This window comes from Paralichthys olivaceus, chromosome 10 (genome assembly GCF_024713975.1).
Source record: "Paralichthys olivaceus isolate ysfri-2021 chromosome 10, ASM2471397v2, whole genome shotgun sequence".
NCBI classification, from domain to species: Eukaryota; Metazoa; Chordata; class Actinopteri; order Pleuronectiformes; family Paralichthyidae; genus Paralichthys; species Paralichthys olivaceus.
The window spans coordinates 23,916,335-23,937,551 of NC_091102.1; the positions used below are offsets into that span (position 1 = coordinate 23,916,335).

Sequence of the window (21,217 nt, forward strand, 5' to 3'; positions counted from 1 at the left end):
ATCTAGGTGCTGCATCCTGGGCTTTGAGCAGTACTCACACACTGTTGTTAAACCAGAGTTTCTGGTTGGGGTTTGTAGACTGGAGACAGATGGACAGATGGTCCGATTGCCCAAGATGAGGGGATCCGTTGGTTTTGTAGGAATGCCTGGTCCAATACACCTGGTCTGATGTTTTTTTATGTGTACACATTTCCGCTTATACAGAGCATGTCAGATGAGTAGGCAGTCCTTCAATGTGGTCAGGACCACAATGGTGTTCACACTGAAAAAGATGTGGTTACATGTGGCCCAGACCACATTCCAGGGTGGTCTGGGCCACATGTATCCACATCTTGTGATCGGATTGCTATCTAATCTGAGTGCGCTCACACCTGTACTTAGAGCTGTCCACTTGTTCACAAAATCACAAAATCTACATGTTAATAACAAATGTCGGAGAGAGAGAGTGTGAGTTTGTGAGTGACAGTCACTGGACTCAAACCACGGTGAGGCAAATGAAAGGGAGGTTCAGTCTTTGAAAACTTAAAAATTAAATTGTATCTATAATTACCACAAATACTTGCAATTAATAGTATTATACTAGGCAAACTTTAACTTCTATAGCTATATTTGCAATGATATTGAGGGGGACAACTATCTGTTACTGCCCCCCCAATGAAATCCCCCTGATTGCAACCACTGAAAAATAGACCTATAGGCTCAAATGTTTGAAGTTAAGATCAAATGGTTCACATCACACAAATATTTAGTTAATGATAATCTTACAATGTCACTGCATTAAACTACTGTGTCTCTACTCTGAGAAGTAATTACCCTGTTAACCAAAATGTCTCCACACTGCTGACGTAAACATACAATTGGGAATCTGCTATCTCAGGGTTATAATCTATATTGAGCTAGTTAAACAAACACTAACTTTAACCATGTATGTGTTAGCTCAGTTGTTATTGGACCAAAGAAGCCAAGTAAAACATCCAATTGGAAGAAAATGGAATTGAGTGTAATGTGTAATATTTACAAAACGTACAGCTTACCCTTACTTTGAATAGAATAATCTCTTGAAAGATGTGGTTTTTTGGTAATAGTAGGAAAAAAAAAAAGATTTGTTACATTGAAAAATTAATGAGACCTAAAGTTGTGGTGGGGTTGTAGTATCACTAACAATAATAATAAGAATAGGTAGTGTTGAGGAACTTTTGACCATCCTCACACATTACTGTATATGCCACTATATATTATGTATATAATGTATATTAGATTATATCTGTACAGGAGAATGGTGCCTGGATAATTCCACAGATACTCCCTTCTCTCTCTAAGCAGTATCCAAGGCCAGGTTATAGATAAATGGCCAAACAAACAGTACATTGTAGTGTCTACACTTAGGGACTTTCATATCTAACTCAGATTCTCCAGACAGTGAGGCACCAACTTCAACTCTTTTGCGTATTTCACCAGTGGAAAGATGTGAGGACACAATGTGGTTTAGGAATGCATATTTAGACTTAACTATCCAATGGGATGCAAACACCTACATGTAACATAGAGAGTTAAAGCAATTCTGGCCATTCACGGATGTGCTGTTACAATGGGTGACGCAAGTAGATGAAGATATATGGGGATGCTGTAGGAGACATCTTCAGACTTGGAGGGGACATTTGCTCAGGTTAATCTTTTAGCGTTTGTATATTGTTCCACCTTCTGGTCTCCTTGACGCATCAAGTCTACATTAAAATCTTTTGCTTAAGACATCAGCTGCTGCCTGAGTTCTCCTTTCAGCAGCTTCCAGAAACTTCCATCATAGTTAGATCCTACCTTCCCTTTCCAAACCAGTTGCCAATGCAGGTCACCACACTAGGCCAGCCAGTGGTTTGGACCAATCCGTTGGCCACCTTAAATCACAAAAGGACAATGAAGACAACATTAATTTTACATTACATTTACTCATTTGGCAAATGTTTTTTTCATGGACTTTATTCAAGGTAGAGATAACACTGAAGCCAAAGTACAGTAAAACCATTTTCAGACATGACATGCAGGTTAAGTCCGGAGAATTGGGTACAGACTTTACTGTAGTTTGCCTTTCACACATGCACAATGAAGCTGGAGGTTCTCTGCACAGACACGTTCACAACAGCAACAAGTCCTCCGAATTATTCAGGCAAGAGTTGCAGCCGGGTATAGCAAGCACATGGAGGAAGTAACATACTAATTCTGCTGCAGAGATCACGTGATTTTCTTGACAACACACAGACAGGACATCTGTTCAATCTGTTCAATAAGAGAAAATGTAGGAGATTGTGTAGCGAATTACACTGAAAGTGCTAATTAGACACTTCAGTGTTTTAAAGAACCTGGGCAGACCTGGTAGTAACATCAGTCCGGGGTGATCTGATCACAAGTGACGAGCTCTAGGTAAAGGTTTGAATACCAAGATGCATTAAAGCGCCTACAAGGACCTTTTCAATTTTGTTGATTGTCCGCCTCTGTGGACATAAGCAGTAGTGTTTCCATTACTACTTCTGTTTGAAAAATTTAAAAATCTAGTCTAGCCAGCATGTGCATTTGTTTTAGAAGGAGTGAAAAAAAGACAGCTGATTGCAGGATGCATAGCGATGAGGTATTGTATCTTTTTGTCACTGCGTGACGGTTATTGTTATTTTCTCTGGTTGGAAAACCTACATTTTTACAAAATTTGCGTCTGACCAGTTTGAGATGATGCATTATGTTTTGACTGACCGCAGACAGCTCAAATAATTAAGATTTGACTAGATAGACAGCTAGTTATTAAAGTTTCTCTTTGCTCAACAACTCCAGATCGCAGTACCATTAAAAAGAACGGTCTGCACCTTACTGTTAGGAGCTCTACATCTGTACAGCAGTGTTTGTTAAAAATGTCTCTGGCTGTGCACCAGCTGTTGTTTACGTAACGACACACACCTCATCCTCTGCTCTTCCACAGTTCCTCGTTCGGTCCGTTCTGTAAACAGAGCAGCCAGCTACTTCGATCACCACGTCCAGGGTGTTGTTGTAAAGCCAGGTCTCTGTGATGATAATCACATAATGATGCATGATTCTCATTCTGATATCATACATTTTGTTTGTAAGAGACCTGGGGTCTCATTTATAAAACAGTGCATGGGATTCATACTAAAAGTGTATGTGCGCACAAAAGCCAGAAATGGCGTAAGCAAAAGAAAATTCCGATTAATAAAACCATGTGCACACACACCTGAACGCAAGGTTCACTTTATGAATCACAGTGCACCTGGAAACCTTTGTACTTGGAGCTGCCTCATATCCCGCCCTCTACAGATTCAACTATAAATGGTCAATGCAAAGCACCTCATGAATATTAAATTATCCTGCTGACCAATGGGTCTCCAAGGTGAGTCATGACAGAGCCATGGCATCAAGCGATGAGAAGACGAAGCAAAACTTCCTGACACTGATATAGTGGTTTGTTAGTGAGGTGGAGGTGAAGAGTGATTTAATGGGAGAGCAGTGATGTCCCTAATAAAGAAAATACACTGATACACTGCTGCTGATAATACAGTGAGGTAGAGAGAGGAGGATAGAGAGAGCAGAGCCTGACATTAAAAAAAGATCCAATTCAAAGGTGGAGGTAAAAAAATAATCGCTTCACACTAAGACTATGAAGAAACTTGTTATATCGCCTGCTCATATTTTAATCATTACTAAGTCAGAGATGTCTGTGATATCCCCAATATATAGAATTATTATTATATAACTGTGTTTACTGGGATGGTTCGGTTCCTTTGGTCGATCTAATACTGAACTCAGCACAAAGATCCAAGATTCCAGATCCATAGAATTTATATCAGCTGATTAGTCATTGCTGAACCTGTTTCCTCCTCATCCTTTCATTCCTGTGCGTCCATCACACAACATTACGCACGAGTGTTACCGCAGTATTTATATATTTAGACCAATTACTTCACACATCAGTAAATCCTAACCTCCACTCTGGGATATTATTTGAAAATAGAAGTTTGAAAGTAAATAGTATTTCTCTATTTTTGTGAGTGATCTTTCACCAGTTTGTAAGCTGCCCCACCAGGAAGAACAGGACTTTAGACCTCCTGTACACCAACGTGAAGGAAGCTTACACTGCCACTCCTCTGCCCCCACTGGGAAAGTCTGACCATAACCTGGTCCTGCTCACACCACACTACAAGGCAAAGATCCATAGACAGTCCACAACCACATGCTCCTTCAGGAAATGGTCTCCTGAGGCAGTGGAGGCTCTGAGGGACTGCTTTGAATCTACTGAATGGAACGCCCCCATTAAAACTGTACCCTGCATCCCTAACAACAAGCCCTGGATCACCAGTGATGTCAAGCACATCCTTAACAGGAAGAAGAGGGCATTTAAGGACGGTGACAGAGACGAGCTGAAGCGCGTTCAGGGGGACCTCAAGGTCCAGCTGAGACAGGCAAAGGTGGAGTACAGAAGGAAGGTGGAACAGAAGCTGCAGCGGAACAACATGAGGGAGGTCTGGGATGGCATGAAAACCATCACAGGCTACAAGAAGAAGGGCAGCAGCACAGAAGAGGGGGATGCTGTTTTTTAACAGGTTTGATACCCCAGCTCCCACAGCCAGTGACTGCCCACTTCACACACTTCACACCCCCATCACGTCCATCATCACCTCCAAGGACGGACAGGAGGGGGAGTACAGGAGCATGGTTGAGGACTTTGTGGGGTGGTGCAAGTCCAACCACCTGCAGCTGAACACCTCCAAAACCAAGGAGATGGTGGTGGACTTCAGAAGGAAGAAACCATCGAGGGGGTCGATTTGGAGGTGGTCAGGACTTACAAATATCTGGGGCTGCAGCTGGATGACAGGTTGGACTGGACAGCAAACATGGACACTCTCCACAGGAAAGAACGGACCCGTCTGTACTTCCTGAGAAGGCTGGGGTCCTTCAACATCTGCAAAAAACTGCTGCAGATGTTTTACCAGTCTGTGGTGGCCTGCGTCCTCTTCTACGCTGTGGTTTGCTGGGGAGGAAGCAGCAAGAAGAGGAACTCTGCCCGACTGGACAGACTGGTGAGGAGAGCTGGCTCAGTGGTGGACTCTCTGGTGACAGTGGCAGAGAGAAGGACCCTGGACAATTCCTGCACATTTTTAATTCCTCTGTATATATTTAAATCCTATGCAAATGTTTTATTTCTCTGTAAAAGTTTAATTTTGCTTTAATTGTTTAATTTAATTAAATTTCCTTAATTGCTCTGTACACATTTAAATTTACATTAATCTCAGGCCAATTTCAACATATGGTTACTGTGTTAAAAGTTAACTCTAATGTATAAGTCAATTCTAATGTATGTTCAATGTATGTTACTGCCACTGGATGCTTGAATTTCCTTCGGGATCAATAAAATAATCTATTTATCTATCTCCAGTGCGCTCTGTGCAGCTCATTGCAGAGTCAAGTTCACTGCAGCAATTTTACACACACTCGTCCATGAAGATACATGCACAGAGTTTTAAGATATTATTAAAACTATTAATGACTCAGCTCTGCAACGCTGTTTAATGATATCTGAACATAATCTGCTGTAAATTTTATATATTTTGCAATTGAAGGTATAATGGAACACTAATGTCGAACAAGCACAACTAAAGGTGTTGGTTTTAATGTAAATGATAAAAAAGTGGATCAATCATCTGCTTCAGTTCACCACCTCACATCTGCATTGCCACTTTCCCGTGAGACCCCTGGAATTGGCGAGGAACAGACTTGGGATCGCTGGTCTGGCAGATTAGCTTTGAGTAGCCCACACTGCTTCATCCCCTTCCGTTACCTCTCCCTCCACCGCTTGCATCGTTTCTCAAGTGGATTGCAATTCCGGTGGTCTCTGTGGTGCGTAACATCTCGAGGGGGGGTGTTGAAACAGAACCCCATTTCAGTGGAAATGTAAACATAGGCTTTTCCGATCTAACTGCTGTAAATCGGTGCATCTCACTTTGTGTTTAATCCAACAAAATCACAGATATTTAGAATAGTTAAAAACTCAAATTTTTTCCCTGACATCCTGCATTTCACATTTCTGTACCATCTGCCAGAGGGCAGAGGTGTGAACAGTCATGTTGGGGGTGGGTGGAGTCCTTAACAATGAAGCACGCCCTTTCTTTTGAAGTGATAGATGTCCTGCAGAGAGGGTAGTGACAATTTTCTCAGTAGTCTTTACCACTCTCTGCAGGCTGCTGCTGTCCATTGCAGTGGTGCCAAATTTCCTCAGCTGCCTCAGGAAGTACTGCCGCTGTTGTGCTTTCTTGACCTGCTGGGTGGTGTTTAGTGCCCAGGAATTTGAAGCTGCTCACCCTCTCCACCTCAAGCCCACGGATGAACAGCGGCCGGGGAGTTCTCCTCTCCTTTCTCATGTCCACAAACATTTCCATGATCTTGTTTGTGTTGAGCGTGAGATTGTTCTCCTCCCACTATGTCACCAGACTTGCCACCTCAGATCTATGTGCTGTTTCGACACCGCCAGTAATAAGTCCCATGACTGTGGTGGCGTCAGCAAATTTCAGGATGGTAATGTCCTTGTGAGGGGCGATGCAGTCTTATGCAAACAGTGTGTAGAGCATGGGGCTGAGAACACATCCTTGTGGGGTACCAGTGTTTATCACAAGGCTGTTTGATGATATATTTCAATTCTGACAGACTGCGGTCTGCCAGTGAGGAAATCTGACAGCCAGTCACAGAGTATGGAGTTGAGTCTGAGGTTTAGCAGTTTGTTAGTGAGTTTGTAGGGGATGACTGTATTAAAAGCAGAGCTGTAGTCTATGAAGAGCATCCTGATATAGGCGTCTTTGTTTTCCAGGTGGGAGATGGCTATAGGAAGGCCTGCAGAGATGATGTCCGAGGTACTTCTATTAGGGTGGTAAGCGTACTGCAAGGGGTCCAGCGTCTCAGGTATGCTGCTCTGAATGTGGGCCAGAACCACTTAAAACCCCAAAACACTTTGATGATTGGAGTGGGTGCAACTGACCTGTAGTCATTCAGACAAGTCACTGGGCTCCTTTTAGAAACTGGGATGACAGTGGTGGTTATGAAACAGGTTGGAACAGTGGTCTGTGAGAGGGACAGGTTGAAGATGAAGGTGAGAACATCAGCAAGCTCTGTAGCACATGCCTTGAGGGCCTGCCCAGGGGTGTTATCTGGGCCTACTGCCTTGTGGAGGTTAATTCTCAGGGCTTTGTGTACATCAGCTGGTGAGACAGTCGGGCATATAATTGGTTGAGTTGTTCAGGCAGGGTAATGATAGAGTTTGAGATCTCTGTGGTGGTGCCCTTATAATCTGTGATGTGTTGCAGGCCCAGCCACAGTAGAGTAGAGACAGTCCAGTTTCCTTCTGTACTCCTTTTTAGCCTCTTGATGGTTTTCCTCAGTTTGTACTTTGCTGTTTTGTACTCTATCTTGTTCCCAGATCAAATGCAAGAGATGGAGCACGTAGGATGTGAAGCACCAGACAGGTGCTAATGTACCCAATCACATATTCAGCATGTACAGTTGCAATCAGCTATAATGCATATATAAATCCCACCCATGAAGGTATTCAAGGTGAGTTGCAATCATGGGAAAGACAAAGGAGCTTCCACAAAAGCTGAGAGAGGAGATTTTTTCATCACACCTGAAATGGCTTGGGTATAAGATTTCCAAAAAATGAAATATTACAAGAGACAACATTGGGAGCATTATAAGGAAGTTTAAAACTTATGGAACAGCTGTAATCCTGCTTGGCCGTGAAAGAAAGTCCATCATTTCACCAAGGGCCCTTAGCAACTTAGTCAGAACAACCAAGAGAAACCCCTGTGTGACTACAAGACACCTACAGATGACCTGATGAAGGCTGGTTCAAATGCTTCAGTGGCAACTACAAGACGTGCACTGAATAAACAAGGACTTCATGGCCATGACTCCAAGACGCACTCAGCTCTTGACCACAAGGAACATCAAAAGTCGACTGGAATATGCCAGGAGGAATTTGGATAAGACTACAGGGTTTTGGGAGACAGTTCTATGGACTGATGGAACCAAAGTGGACCAGCGGTATGTCTGGCGTGCGGCCAGGCTTATGACCAGAAGAATACCATCCCCACAGTCAAGCATGGGGGTGGGTCATTGATGATCTGGGCTGTTTTTGTGCGGCAGGAACTGGCAATCTTGATCGTGTACATGGCATCATGGATTCCCAGGAATACCAGGCCATTTTAATCAAAATCTGTTTATTGAAGGAATTCCAGGCCATTTTAAAGAGGAACGTAAGGCTTTCTGTTGACAAATTAAACCTTGGTGATAATTGGACTTTCCAGCAAGACAATGATCTCAAGCACACCTCCAAGTCAACCAAAGCTTGGTTGATAAAAAGATCCTGGAACGTCCTGGAGTGACCTTCTCAGTCACCAGATTTAAATCCAATTTAAAGAAGGCATTTGCAGCACTGAAGCCATCAAACATCACTGAGCTAGAGGCTTTTGCACGTGAAGAATGGGCAAAGATTCCGATCGAGAGGTGTAAGAAACTTGTCAGCACTTACCGAAAACGTTTGTAAGAAGTTATAAAAGCTAAAGGATGCGCCACAAAGTACTGAAGCTGGGGGTTGAATAATATTGCACCTGCACATGTGTTAAGAGTTACATCTTTCATTTGAACTTGGAAGTTAAGTCCACTTCTGTTGTCAAAATAACTCAAATATGTATCAATAAATATTTTTTGTTGTTTGAGGTTTTTTTGTCATTTACTTCATTATCTTTCATCAACATCACTATAATGGCTTTTGAGGTGAGGGGGTTGAATATTTCTGATTGCAACTGTATGTATGTATGTATGTATGGAGCAGTATGTTGAAGAAGAATCCTCCAGTGTGGCTTCAGCTTTAAACACATCCCAGTCTGTCTGTGAGGAACACTCCTGCATGATGGTCTCAGTTTCTGAAGAGTTTAACTTGGTTAATCACTGGGTTTGTTCGTTTGAGTCTTTGTCTGTACATAGTACATATAGTACGTTGGTGTACTATAAAAAAGGTGAGTTACACAGATATTACAAAAAAGACATGGCGTTCAGCAGCAGAGCAAGCAAACACGTCTTCCATGATGGACACTAAGTAAAAACTACCTATAATCCAAAGCAGTGAAGATCTGTGTAACTGTGAACTAGGTATTGTGTAAACACATCACTTTACCATCTCTCTCCATATATTGCATGTCTATGAGCCCTTTGTGTGTGTGTGGGATAAAAACCGCATGTACAAGGAAATTAGTGTAAAAAGAATTTCCCCCTTGGGGGATCAATAAAGTATCTCTTCTTCTTCAAAGAGGACTTAGGCCCTTTCAGAGCTCAGGTGGACAAGAGAGAGAACCAAATCCTCCTTCAAATTAACTATCAATGTGAATTCAAAAAGAACAGAGTCCCTTTTATGTTGGTCCACTTAAAGATGACTGAGTTTTGTTCATTTAAAAATAACTATATGTGTGGGGGCAGCTCTCTTTCACACAATGCAACATTGTGCGCAGGACCGGCAGACAGCCCTCACTTTACCAAATATGTCCTCACAACGTAGATTAAAAGCTAAAACTGGCCCTCACAAAGATAGCTGTACAAGAGAACACACACACGAGTAGTGCTATAAGTGCAGTTCAAGTTGGCTTATGGTCTCTGCTTCAACTTTTTATTAGTAAAACAGGTGTTTCCTGATCAACTCATGAATTACTAATCTTACCTGGATAGAAACATAGAAGCCCAGGCTGTGGATGTTGTATACATAACCCAGTCCAAAGAGGCAGGTGAACAGGCCACTGGTCAGCATGCCCACAGTCAGGTAAAGTCGAATGGGCAAACGCTCCCCAATGATGCCACTGCATGGGCACACAGTGGTTATATTAACAACAGCTTACTCTAAGTTATTTACTTTTCATTATCAACCAAGTCCCCCGAAGAGCAACCCCCAGACCCTAAGGAGGGGATTTGTACCCTTACCAATATTTTCATTTATTTATATATTTTGGGGTGTAGTGTTGGTCGGCAGAACCCCAGTCCCCTATTAATGCTTACTGTGGGTTATGGATCTGGAGAACACCTGCATCCACCTGTCATGCAGCATCAGTCATGCCCCGGAGAGACTCTGCCTGGCCATGCCCAGGGCCTGCACCACTAACCGCCACCACTCTTGGGGACAGGGGTTCAGAGTTGTGGGATCAGGTGGAATGGATTGTGTGCATGCCTGCGTGTGTGTGTGTATTACCATAAGTATGCAAAAAAATGCATAGAGAGGCAAAGACAGAGAAAGAAACTAAATAAATAAATACGATTTAAAAAATGTTTCAGTATTATAACAATTAAATTAACCAGAATGTAGATGATATTTACATTCAATTATTAGATATGTAAATAGACAAAGATTGATGTGTATGAAGATGATGACAGGTTATCAGGAAGTGAGATGAATAATAAATTCTAATATCTCCAATAATAATACTAATGGCAACTGGCTATTGGGGCATCTATAAAGGGATTTGAGTGGTCATCAATGTTATGGAATTTTCATAGACACTGTCTTTTGTCCTCTCTGGGGCAGTGTGCAACAGGCTGTTGTGTTTGGGAAGTGCGAGAGCTTGGCGAAGGTCAAAGCCTTCACTCCCTAGAAATCACAGATATGAGACTGCGTAAGCAGGCAATACTGTCTCCATAACTAGTAAATACATTTGATTGTTTAGGAACAAGCACACCCATATATTAAATGATCTGTTGGGATTTAAAGTGTGACTGCAGGAAAGCAGACTTCAGAATATGAGAGAGCATCATGCACAGATGTTGTATGGATGAATTCTGATTTTCTCCTTGGCCAAGCGTCAATAAATATTTCAGCATAAGACATCAAAGGGCTCCTGAACGCTTTCTTCATTGATGAGGTGACCATTGATCAGCAGATTTTCCACAACAATCAAGATTAGAATGGGTGGTATGTAAATACCTTTACCAGACCATTTAACCATCAAGTTCTACTAATAGTAATGGATGGTCATAATAGTCATCCTCACACCCTCTTAATATACAGGACAAATGAGATTAATATAACATTACATTAATAATATTTATAATAATACCAATAATAGTAATTTTATATGCATATAATGTTCTATTTGATACTTGGTAGTCCATTATTATAAATTATCCACAGTAATCCACTGCAAAATTGCAAAAAACATTTATGTTTGTGATATTTTAGACAGTTAAACATTAAAACTGTGGTGAAAGATTATTCTCATTGTCTATAGATAACCTTGAATCTCTTGAGGAGCAGCCTATGTGGCCCAGGCATAAATCCTCCCTCACCTCTCCTTTCAATCTGAGCAGTGGCTGTTGTTTAACCATCCGATAGTTGGCTCTAATTGCGAAGGATAAATTAGGCTAGGTTTTATATTGTCTATTGATGTGTGTATAGATCTCCTATATATTTTTTGTTTTTTGCATGTGTTGTGTATTATTTCTGTTTGCCTTATTTTTATTCAATATATTACCTGACTGCAGACTATTTTCAGCTTGGGGGAAAAATAATAATATTAGGGTTGAATGTGAAATGGTTGAATGTTTCTCTGTTAACAGTTTTTACTCTTTTACTCAGACTGACTCAATTCACTCTGCTATAAATAAAACTGTCCACTTCATCTTACCTGAGGTACATTCCAACAGCATAGGCACAGAGGAAGGAGTAGTCCATGGCTCCCAGCAGCTGTTTGTAGTTGCTTTTATCTGAGAATATCAAGTAAAACTGTATATTCAGGATACTTTATCCACAGCTGTTTATGCTGCCAGGGTCTTCCATGAAAAAAAAAACTGTAAAAGCTGCAGTGTGCTACACAGATTTGTATAGTATTTATTAAGAAATTCCTATCAGTGCCAATATCTCAATGTCAAATAGTTAAATTTCTTATCAGACTTGTACATGCAAAAATGACAGTATTCCAGTAGCTGATCAAAAGTATAATTTACTTCAACAGTACTAAGATGATTTCAGTACATCTAGTGTACCCAAACTTCTAAGTCAAACTTTATAAAGTCCACCAAAATGCCTGAAATGTCAAGATACATACCAAAAGGCTTCCAGCTACAGTCCATGTCATTGTGGAGAGATGGCAGAGAGGCCTGCTGGCTGTTGCTGCTGCTGGAGGCAGCTGTGGACAGCTCACTGACAGATGAGCAGTTCTTATGGAGTTCACTCTGTAAATACAAAACATGTTCACTAATCAGTTAACCAGAAAACACAAGTGTAACAGACACAGACTGTGAGGAAAAAAATATATCAGTGGGATGTAAAAAAAACAAAACATTTTTGCATCTTTCAAGCGTTAGAAGAGTCATCACTCCTCTATTTGACAGCAATCACATAATCCTGTTGGATGTCTGTTTATTAAGTGAGGTATATTGTTGGGTCTAGTATGTCCTATCCTCAGACTAGTCAAGATGTTCTCCTCTGGAGCTCCTTTTTTACTTCCCTCACTGTGCTCACTTCCTACTATATTGAATAAAGGTGTCTCCCTGTGTGAGCTACATCCTAATGTTTTTTTTGATTATTGTTTTTGCTTCCGATTTACTAAGTGAAATGTCCATGATTTCTTCATGATTTAGTGCTTGCTTAGCCAATAAATCCACTCCATTGCCCATTACTCCTCTGTTTGCCAGTATCCACATTATTCATATTTTGAAATCCAGACAGTCACAAATATCTTAATAACTAAATCTTGCCTACTGTTAGATGAAAATGACTAACAACATTAATGCTAAGCACAAATCTGTACAGAAATCGACCTTCCTTCTTCCTTCTACCGACCGTAATGCTACCACAATTGCTACCATCTCCATTGTGTAAACTGCCAAATGATCCAAGGTTCTCCTGTTCACTGAAACTTTTATGTCTGGTATAATGAAACCAAAATCTGTTATTCCTGTGTGTGGATCTTTGGGTCCATCTGTATATACTGGAATTAATGTTTTGTTATAATATATGCAATCCATCTTCCACAAAAACTATATTGTCACAATCTTTACTTTTGAACTTTTCCAGAAAGTAGACATCAGTAAACACTGAGGCGAACAGCCAGGGGTGTGTTACTCACAATGGGACAGTAGGGATATAACTTTTCTGACTTAATAACATGTCTCTGGCTACTTTTAAACTGCTCCATGCAAAACACTCCCTCTCTGCCCCTTCACTCTCCCAAAATGGGAGAAGTACCTTTGTTTTTGGATCGTTCAGAATGCCTCTGAAGATTTGCCCAGTAATTAATTATCAACTGTCTTCACCTTAAACGCAAAGGCATTTCAACTTGAAGAGCAGACACAGGAGTTGATTTGAAAACACCACACCACAGCTCAACGTTTGCACACCCTCCAACCTCCAACTTTTTGGACCCGAAAGGTTTTAGCAGACAACAGACCAATATCCAACCTCCCCTTCCTGTCTAAAATCCTTGAGAAGGCTGTAGCCAATTAGCTGTGTGAGATTCTCCAAGACAGTTATGTATATAAAGACTTTCAGTCTGGGTTTAGAGCTCATCATAACACAGAGACAGCCTTGGCAAAAGTCACTATAGAGCTTCTAATAGCTTCAGATCAAGGGTTTGTGTCTGTCCTCGTTCTGTTACATCTTAGTGCAGCATTCGACACCCATGATCATCATATGTTTATTACAGAGACTAGAACAGTTAGTTGGCATTAAAGGAACCACCCTAAACAGGTTTGACTCATACTTTTCAGATCGATTCCAACTTTGTGCAAATAAATGATGAGTCATCTGTGCACACCAAAGTTAACCACGGTGTTCCTTCATTTTATTCTCATTATATATGCTTCCACTTGGAAAAATTATCAGGAAACACTGTATTGGAAATTTGTCTTTTGTGTATTTATAATTGCATGAGCCAACTTGTACGTGGAGTACTGACCTAATTGTTTATCTAACAGGGCCACTTTAGGGTTTACATGGTGGCTTAAGAGACTTTAATATATGGCCTCGAGAAACCACAACTTTATGGCATCTCTTGATTTCTCTGGTTAGGATCTCACATCTGAGGTTTCACTTGAAGGTACAGTGTGTAGAATTTAGTGATATCGAGTGTTGAAATTGAATTTTGCAGCTGAAAACCCCTCATCTCACCCTTTCCTTCCAAACATGAAAAAGAACCTGCCGTAGTAATTTCTTATTATCAAGCTCCAGCTGTAACACGTTAAAGACTCTGCAGCTTGTCCAAAATGATGCAGCACATGTCCTGACAAGCACCAGGCATCTGATCGTGGATAGTGGTGGTGGACCATGATCGTGTTGGCAGCTGATGGTGGATCCTGATTGCAGCAGCAGATCATGACGATGGATTGTAATAGGGGATCCTAATCGCGGTGGCTGCTGATCGTGGACTATGATTACAACAAGACTGCTTGATATACAATATGTATACTCAGACCCTCTACCATTATTGACAATAATAATTAATTTACCTTCCATTATTCTTCAAAAGGTTTATTCTAATCAGTGCTGTAAATACTCTCATTTTTCTGATGCTCTGCATTGCACATGGCATCTATTGAACTACTGTCCGTCCTGTAGTTTTTCCTTACTCTTTTTTGGGGATAAGGATGTCACATCTTGATAAAGCTCCTTGAGGCAAATTGTGATTTGTGAATATGGGTTATACAAATAAAATTTGATTGATTGATTGATAATAAACCAAACATAGAAGAAAAAGAAGAAGTACATGGAGTGGAACAGTACACCAACACAGTAGATGGTGGTAATTCACTTTGACGTTGGTTGCCACCAGCAAATAAACCAAACATAGAAGAAAAAGAAGAAGAAAAGGGCAAGTAATGATTATTGGTGGCAGTGATGCGCCTTGGCGCTGGTTGCCAGCCGCTGGTGGGCTTAGCAAAGAAGAAGAAGACAGAGTAGATGCCGCTAATGCACCTTGATGTTGATTGCCACTGGTCAATAAAATGAACAAAGAAGAAGTAGTAATATACAGTAGATAGTGGAAATGCACCTTGATGTTGCTTGCTACCCAAAGTCTTCAAAAAGAAGAAGACAACGTGCTTTACAACAAAAAATAAGAAATAATTGTAAATATAGATACAGACAATAAAAGCCCAACAGCATATTTATAAAGATGTGTCTTCAGAAGGGAGATAAACCAGGTAGCCGATTCTGCTAGACTCTTCTCGCAGATTGTTCTCAAGTGTCAGGGCCCTCACGGCAAAGGCTCTATCTCCTTTGGTTTTCAGCTTCTGGAAGCAATGTGTTCTGGCTGTAGGGAGAAAAAAATATAGGCAGGGGCCAGCCCTGACTTTAAAAGTAATTAAAATCTTTTTTAAATCAATCCTGTAATCAAAGCTGCAAGCAGTGATGGCCGGTCTCTCACAGTCCATGTTCTGCATTTGACGTGTAGTTACTTTGTTTGTTGATGTTGGTATTGCATTATTTGCACTGTTAATGAAGAAGTTAAATGTCACGTATCGAGGCGTGCTGACTGTTGCTAGTAGCTGGTGCTATGAATGTGTTTAATTTTGGCATATAAATATTGTCACGCCAGGTCATCAGACATGTCTTGCACATGGACAATGTAGGGCTGAGCGATATGGCCTGAATATAAATGTTGGGGCATGCCTTCTGATCATTGAGCAGCTGTGGAACATAGAGGAAACTATGTCATTTCACTGTTTGTTTCCACTGTTCTTCAACAAAGTCACAGACTGTCTGCTTCACGTAAATGTGCCTCACATCTCACAATACACACACACACACAAGTGTCCACCTTCACTGGAGTGAACGCCGCTCTCGTTCACTTTCATAATTTGTAAACTGATTTGTTTCAGCATTCGCCAAAAATATGATCAACACTATCTGAACTCTTGTCAACTCGCTGGGGCTCTTCACTTGCTTTCTCTTGCTCCATGCTCTCTGAGTCTCTTCCCTCCTCTCCTGATACAAAAATACATGTGTGTGCAGGAGAGTTTTCTGGATGGGTGGGGGAGTGAGCAGTCCGCTGTGAGAGGGGCAGAGATGAGAGAAGCAAAACTCAAAGAGAATTTCATGCTGCTTAAAACATTCACGTGACAATTTATACTCGATGGTCGTGATATAGTCATTTTATGCATCGAACGTGGTGCCAGCCACACTACAATGTAAAGTATAATTAGTGGAACTTCCCGTTTCAAGCCAATATGGCCACAGGCATTCTGTTGAAAAAAACTAGAATTACTTTTACTAATGAAGCAATATAGTTATGATGTAAATTTTAGCAACTACATACAACCTTTGATTTAAGCATGTACACTCAAATGACAACATCCTATTTCAAAGTAAACCTTCAAAGTTTTGATTGCACTTTTTGTTGCAATAACTAAATTTCAGTTTCGACCACTTTAGAAAACTATTTCCCACTGCATAATTTACATTTGATTATATGGCTCTGTTCTGGGACCCTTCCTGCATCCCCACATGTGCACACTGAAAGGCCTAAGACAGGGAGAGCAACAGTAAGACCCCAAAAGACCTCACATGAGATCCAGTCAATGGCATCAATGGCCACATGAGGCCGGGCATTATCCTGAACTCAGAAGTGCACAAGTGTAAGTTCTGACAATTGCTCCTGAATGTGAGCTTCACGTCTCGTGTTGTACTGAGTAATTTTTCATGATGTTTAAATGCAGTCTCATAATTTCTGGAATCAAACAAACACTGAGTTACTTCGTGTACTGATCAGGTCCTGATAACAAGCAATGAGTGTGTATTAGTTAAAGTGAGAGCAGGTCAGAGAGGAGCACGAAACAGATAATCCAGCTTGGTACAAACCAACTGTTGAGAGTGGACTGGATCACGAATCGACGTGCTGACGTACTATGGTGAGCGTATTGAGTCATTTCCGGTTGTTGTTATCGCTGTTGTGTCTGTCGCTGTTCTGAACACTGCTCTTTTCCCTATTATATTTCTATTATTCTGAAAACGTTTCCGTATCGACTCTCTATCTATACACAATCACGACCTTTATCTCCTGCTCCGTGCCTGCCACTCTCACGCTAAACATCGGTGAAGCGTAATTTCTTTGCCGGTTAGCAAACTTAGCTCCTAGCTTTAGCGGCAGCCATGGCTTCCCCCTCTTCCTCCCCCTCTCTTGCTCGGTGTGTCTGATGATTAGCCACTCCTCTGCTCCTTTAGTGGTAAAGATATGTGTATTAAATGTAGTTTATTCAGTAAGTTGGAGGCGAGGCTTAGTCAGCTAGAGGCACGGCTCCGCACCATTGAGGCACAACCTTTAGTGGCTAGCATACGCTTGTCCTCAGTAGATGGTGCGAGCCCAGTAGCAATATCGTTAGCTTTCTCAGCCCGCCCAGCGGTTCCCGAGCAGCCGGGAAGTCAGGGTGATTGGGTGACTGTCTGAGGAAAGAAGCATAGTGCTAAATCAAAGCCCCCGGCTCACCACCATCACATTCTTGTTTCCAATAAATGTTTCCCTCTCAGCAACGCACCGGCTGAGGACACGACTCTGGTCATTGCAGACTCTGTAGTACGACATGTAAGGTTTACGTCACCAGCGACCATAGTTAAGTGCATCCCTGGGGCCAGACCTAACGACATAGAGTCAAATCTTAAACTGCTGGCTAAACGCAACAGTCGGCAGTAACGACACCCGCCCGTCAGTCAGAGGTCACTAAAATTAATGTTAAATTGGTGTGTACATACACCAAAACTATGTCAGACACCGTAATCTTCTCTGGCCCCCTGCCAGTAGTGATGACATGTTTAGTCGCACTCATCAATATTATCAGCTGGTTGACGAAGTGGTGCCCGGACAATAATGTGGGCTATATAGAAAATTGGCCAAAATTCTGGGGAAAGCCTGGTCTTATTTGGAGAGATGGGGTCCACCACACTTTGGATGGAGCCTTATTATTTATTTAGTTAGTTATTTAACTTGACAATTCAGAGTCGAGACCAGGCAGCACAGTTGCAGTCCTACTTCTCTGCGCTTCTGGATCAGTCACCTACATCTATGATAAAGACTGTGTCTGCCCCCAAAACTCATAATGTCCCCATCAGACAGATAGGAAGGAGAGGAGCAGTCCACAGTAACCTAGTAAAAATCAAGACAACCCATGCCACAGAATCTAAACATAGTAAAATTAAATGTGGCTTACTAAACATCAGATCACTCAGGTCCAAATCTCTACTGATCAATGACCTGATTAGTGATCACAAATTTGATTTATTCTGTATAACAGAATCCTGACTCCAACAGGACAAATTTGTGATCCTAAATGAAGCTACACCTCCAACCCACAGTAATACACATATCCCCCGAAGTGCAGGTGGAGGGGTAGCAGCAATATATAACTCTTACCTTACAATCACCCCTCTAGTTAAAGAACATTTTACATAGTTTGAAAGCCTCACCCTTTGTCTTTCCCACCCAACCCCTTGAATAAACCTGTTTATTTAACCATCCTATATCGCCCACCCGCTGCTTATACAGAGTTTCTAAATGAATTTGCAGAATTTCTGTCAGAATTAGTCCTTAGTTTAATAAAATCATCATCATGGGTGACTTCAACATTCATGTTGATGAAACAAATGATGGCCTTAGAGGTGCGTTTAACTCTTTTATAGATTCATTTGGTTTCAGTCAGCACGTATATAAACTCATAACTTAAACCACACCTTAGACCTTATACTGACACATGGCATTGATGTTGAGAATCTAGTAGTGTGTGATTCCAACCCTTTATTATCGGATCATTTCGATATTCATTATTATCGGATAATTTCCTTCCATTAGCTGATGAGCGGCCAGCTCGGCTCCAGAGCTGCCGAGGTGCACCTGAGCAAGGCACCGAACCCCCAACTGCTCTATGGGCTCCGTATAATGGCAGCCCTGCTCTCCCTCTGTAATGCGTGTGTGTGTGTGATCTGAGGGAAAGCAAGGTAAATTTCAACTGTGTGTAACTTACTGTGCATGCAACATGACAATAAAAAAACTAATTTGAATTCATGACTAGCAACTGTACTCAGGCGAGTCCCATAGTCAGTTACTCAGTTCATGTCCGATAACAAAATTGATTAATTCAAGGAGATGATTCCCTCAATTCTGCAGCCATGCATAAATGAAACGTGTGATAATCTTTTCAACCTCGCTCCTGCAGAACTCAATAACTTAGTGGATAATACAACCTCATCACTTCAAACTGTCCTTAATAGTATTGCTCCTCTGAAAAAGAAGTTAATTCAACAGAGGAGGTTCACTCCGTGATTTACTTCTGAAACTCGGACCCTAAAACAGGCAACACGGAGGTTAGAGAGGAAGTGGCACTCCGCCCGTTCTGAAGTTAATTTTACTTCCTGGAGGAGTTGCCGTGAAGTGTATGAAAAAGCTCTTCAACGTGCCAGAACCTCATATTAGTCTAGACTAATAAGGACAATAAGAACAACCCCAGGTTTCTCTTCAGCTCTGTAGCCAGGCTGACCAAGAGCCCCAGCTCTATTGAACCAAAAATCCCATTGTCATTGAGCAGCAATGATTTCATTCACTTGTTCACTGATAAAATTGAAACTATCAGAGAGAAAATTCACCTTTACTCCCCAAAAACTCAGTCACAAACTGTCACCTATGAAAAATAGAGTTAGATCAGTTCTCCCAGATCACCCTATCTTCTTTAGCCTCATCCTCTAAAACTTCAACCTGCTTGCTGGACCCTATCCCTATTCAGCTCTTTAAAGAGGCTTTCTTAGAAGTCTGCAGTAGGGGTGTTCCAACAAGGGTACCTCACAATTCGATTTCGATTATGGGAGCATCGATTCTTCGATTATAATGATTGTCGATACGATTCGATTATTGGTGCCACGATTCTTCGATTATTGCGATTTTCAATGCTTTTTCCATACAAGATTGATTTTGTCTTCATCTGTGGCTACATTTGTAAATAAATAGCCTATCAATTAACTCACAGGGGTGGGGAACCTTTTTCATATCAAGGGCCATTTAAATTTTTATAAAGTCCGAGGGCCATACTACTGTATTATGAACACATACCTAGGGATGCAAAAAAAGACGAAAAAAATGCTAAAGAAGCTTAGCTTAGATGCAGGTATCTTAGCAAATTACAGACCTATATCAAACCTCCCATTTACTTCTAAACTTTTAGAAAGAGCCATTGTAAATCAGCTGCTCGATCACCTCCAGAGAAATGACCTGCAGGAGGCCTATAAGTCTAGATTTAGAATGCACCATAGTACAGAGTCAGCACTTTTAAAAGTTTCAAATGATATTCTCCTAGCCTCTGACCAGGGTCTTGTCTCCATGCTGGTCATGTTAGATCTCAGTGCTGCATTCGACACCATTGACCATAACATTCTCCTTCAAAGATTAGAGCAAGAGGTTGGAATTGGAGGGACAGAATTAAGCTGGTTTAGGTCTTTTTTATCAAATAGATTCCACTTTGTTAGTGTTAATGATGAATACTCATCATACACTAAAGTTAATCATGGAGTCCCACAAGGTTTGGTTCTTGGCCCAATACTCTTTAATTTATACATGCTACCATTAGGCAATATTATTAGAAAACATAACATTCTTTTTCACTGCTATGCAGATGACACCCAGTTATATTTATCTATGAAGCCAGACGAACTGAACCATTTAATTCGACTTCAAAACTGTCTTAAAGACATCAAGGCCTGGAGGACCCAGAATTTCTTATTGTTAAACACTGACGAAACTCTGTCTAACCAGTTGGTTAACCTAGATGATATCCGCCTGGTTCCGAACTCCACTGTGAAGAACCTAGGAGTTATCATTGATGGAGATCTGTCACTTACCCAACACATTAGTCAAACCTCCAGAATAGCTTTCTTTCATCTGCGTAATATAAAGAGAATCAGACACATCCTGTCAAAACAGGATTCTGAAAAACTGATTCATGCCTTTATTACGTCTAAGCTAGACTACTGCAACTCCCTATTATCAGGGTGTCCCAGCAGATCCTTAAAAACCCTTCAGCTAGTGCAGAATGCTGCTGCACGAGTACTGACAGGAAACAGAAGACGGGATCACATTACTCCTATCTTAGCTTCACTTCACTGGCTCCCTGTTAAACAGAGGATAGAGTTCAAAATCCTCCTACTAACTTATAAGGCCCTCAA

At 41.3% G+C, this 21,217-nt stretch overlaps 1 protein-coding gene across 23 annotated transcripts in view; it reads right to left on the reverse strand.

Annotated features, from left to right (window-relative positions):
- The window catches only part of slc37a1 (solute carrier family 37 member 1), a 60,425-nt gene that overhangs the window by 32,479 nt on the left and 6,729 nt on the right, over positions 1-21,217 (reverse strand). For 22 of the 23 annotated variants that reach the window (XR_011244233.1, XR_011244235.1, XR_011244234.1 and 19 more), the window contains 4 exons: positions 12,126-12,252; positions 11,706-11,784; positions 9,755-9,890; positions 1,816-1,892 (listed from right to left, as the gene is read on the reverse strand). Coding sequence is in view for 19 of the 23 variants with exons in the window: in XM_069532300.1 (XP_069388401.1) it covers positions 1,816-1,892; positions 9,755-9,890; positions 11,706-11,784; positions 12,126-12,252 (419 nt within the window). In the remaining 4 variants the exon portion in view is untranslated. Of the gene's footprint in view, positions 1-1,815; positions 1,893-9,754; positions 9,891-10,086; positions 10,201-11,705; positions 11,785-12,125; positions 12,253-21,217 lie in introns of those variants that run through there. The other variant, XM_069532316.1, reaches the window with a different exon arrangement.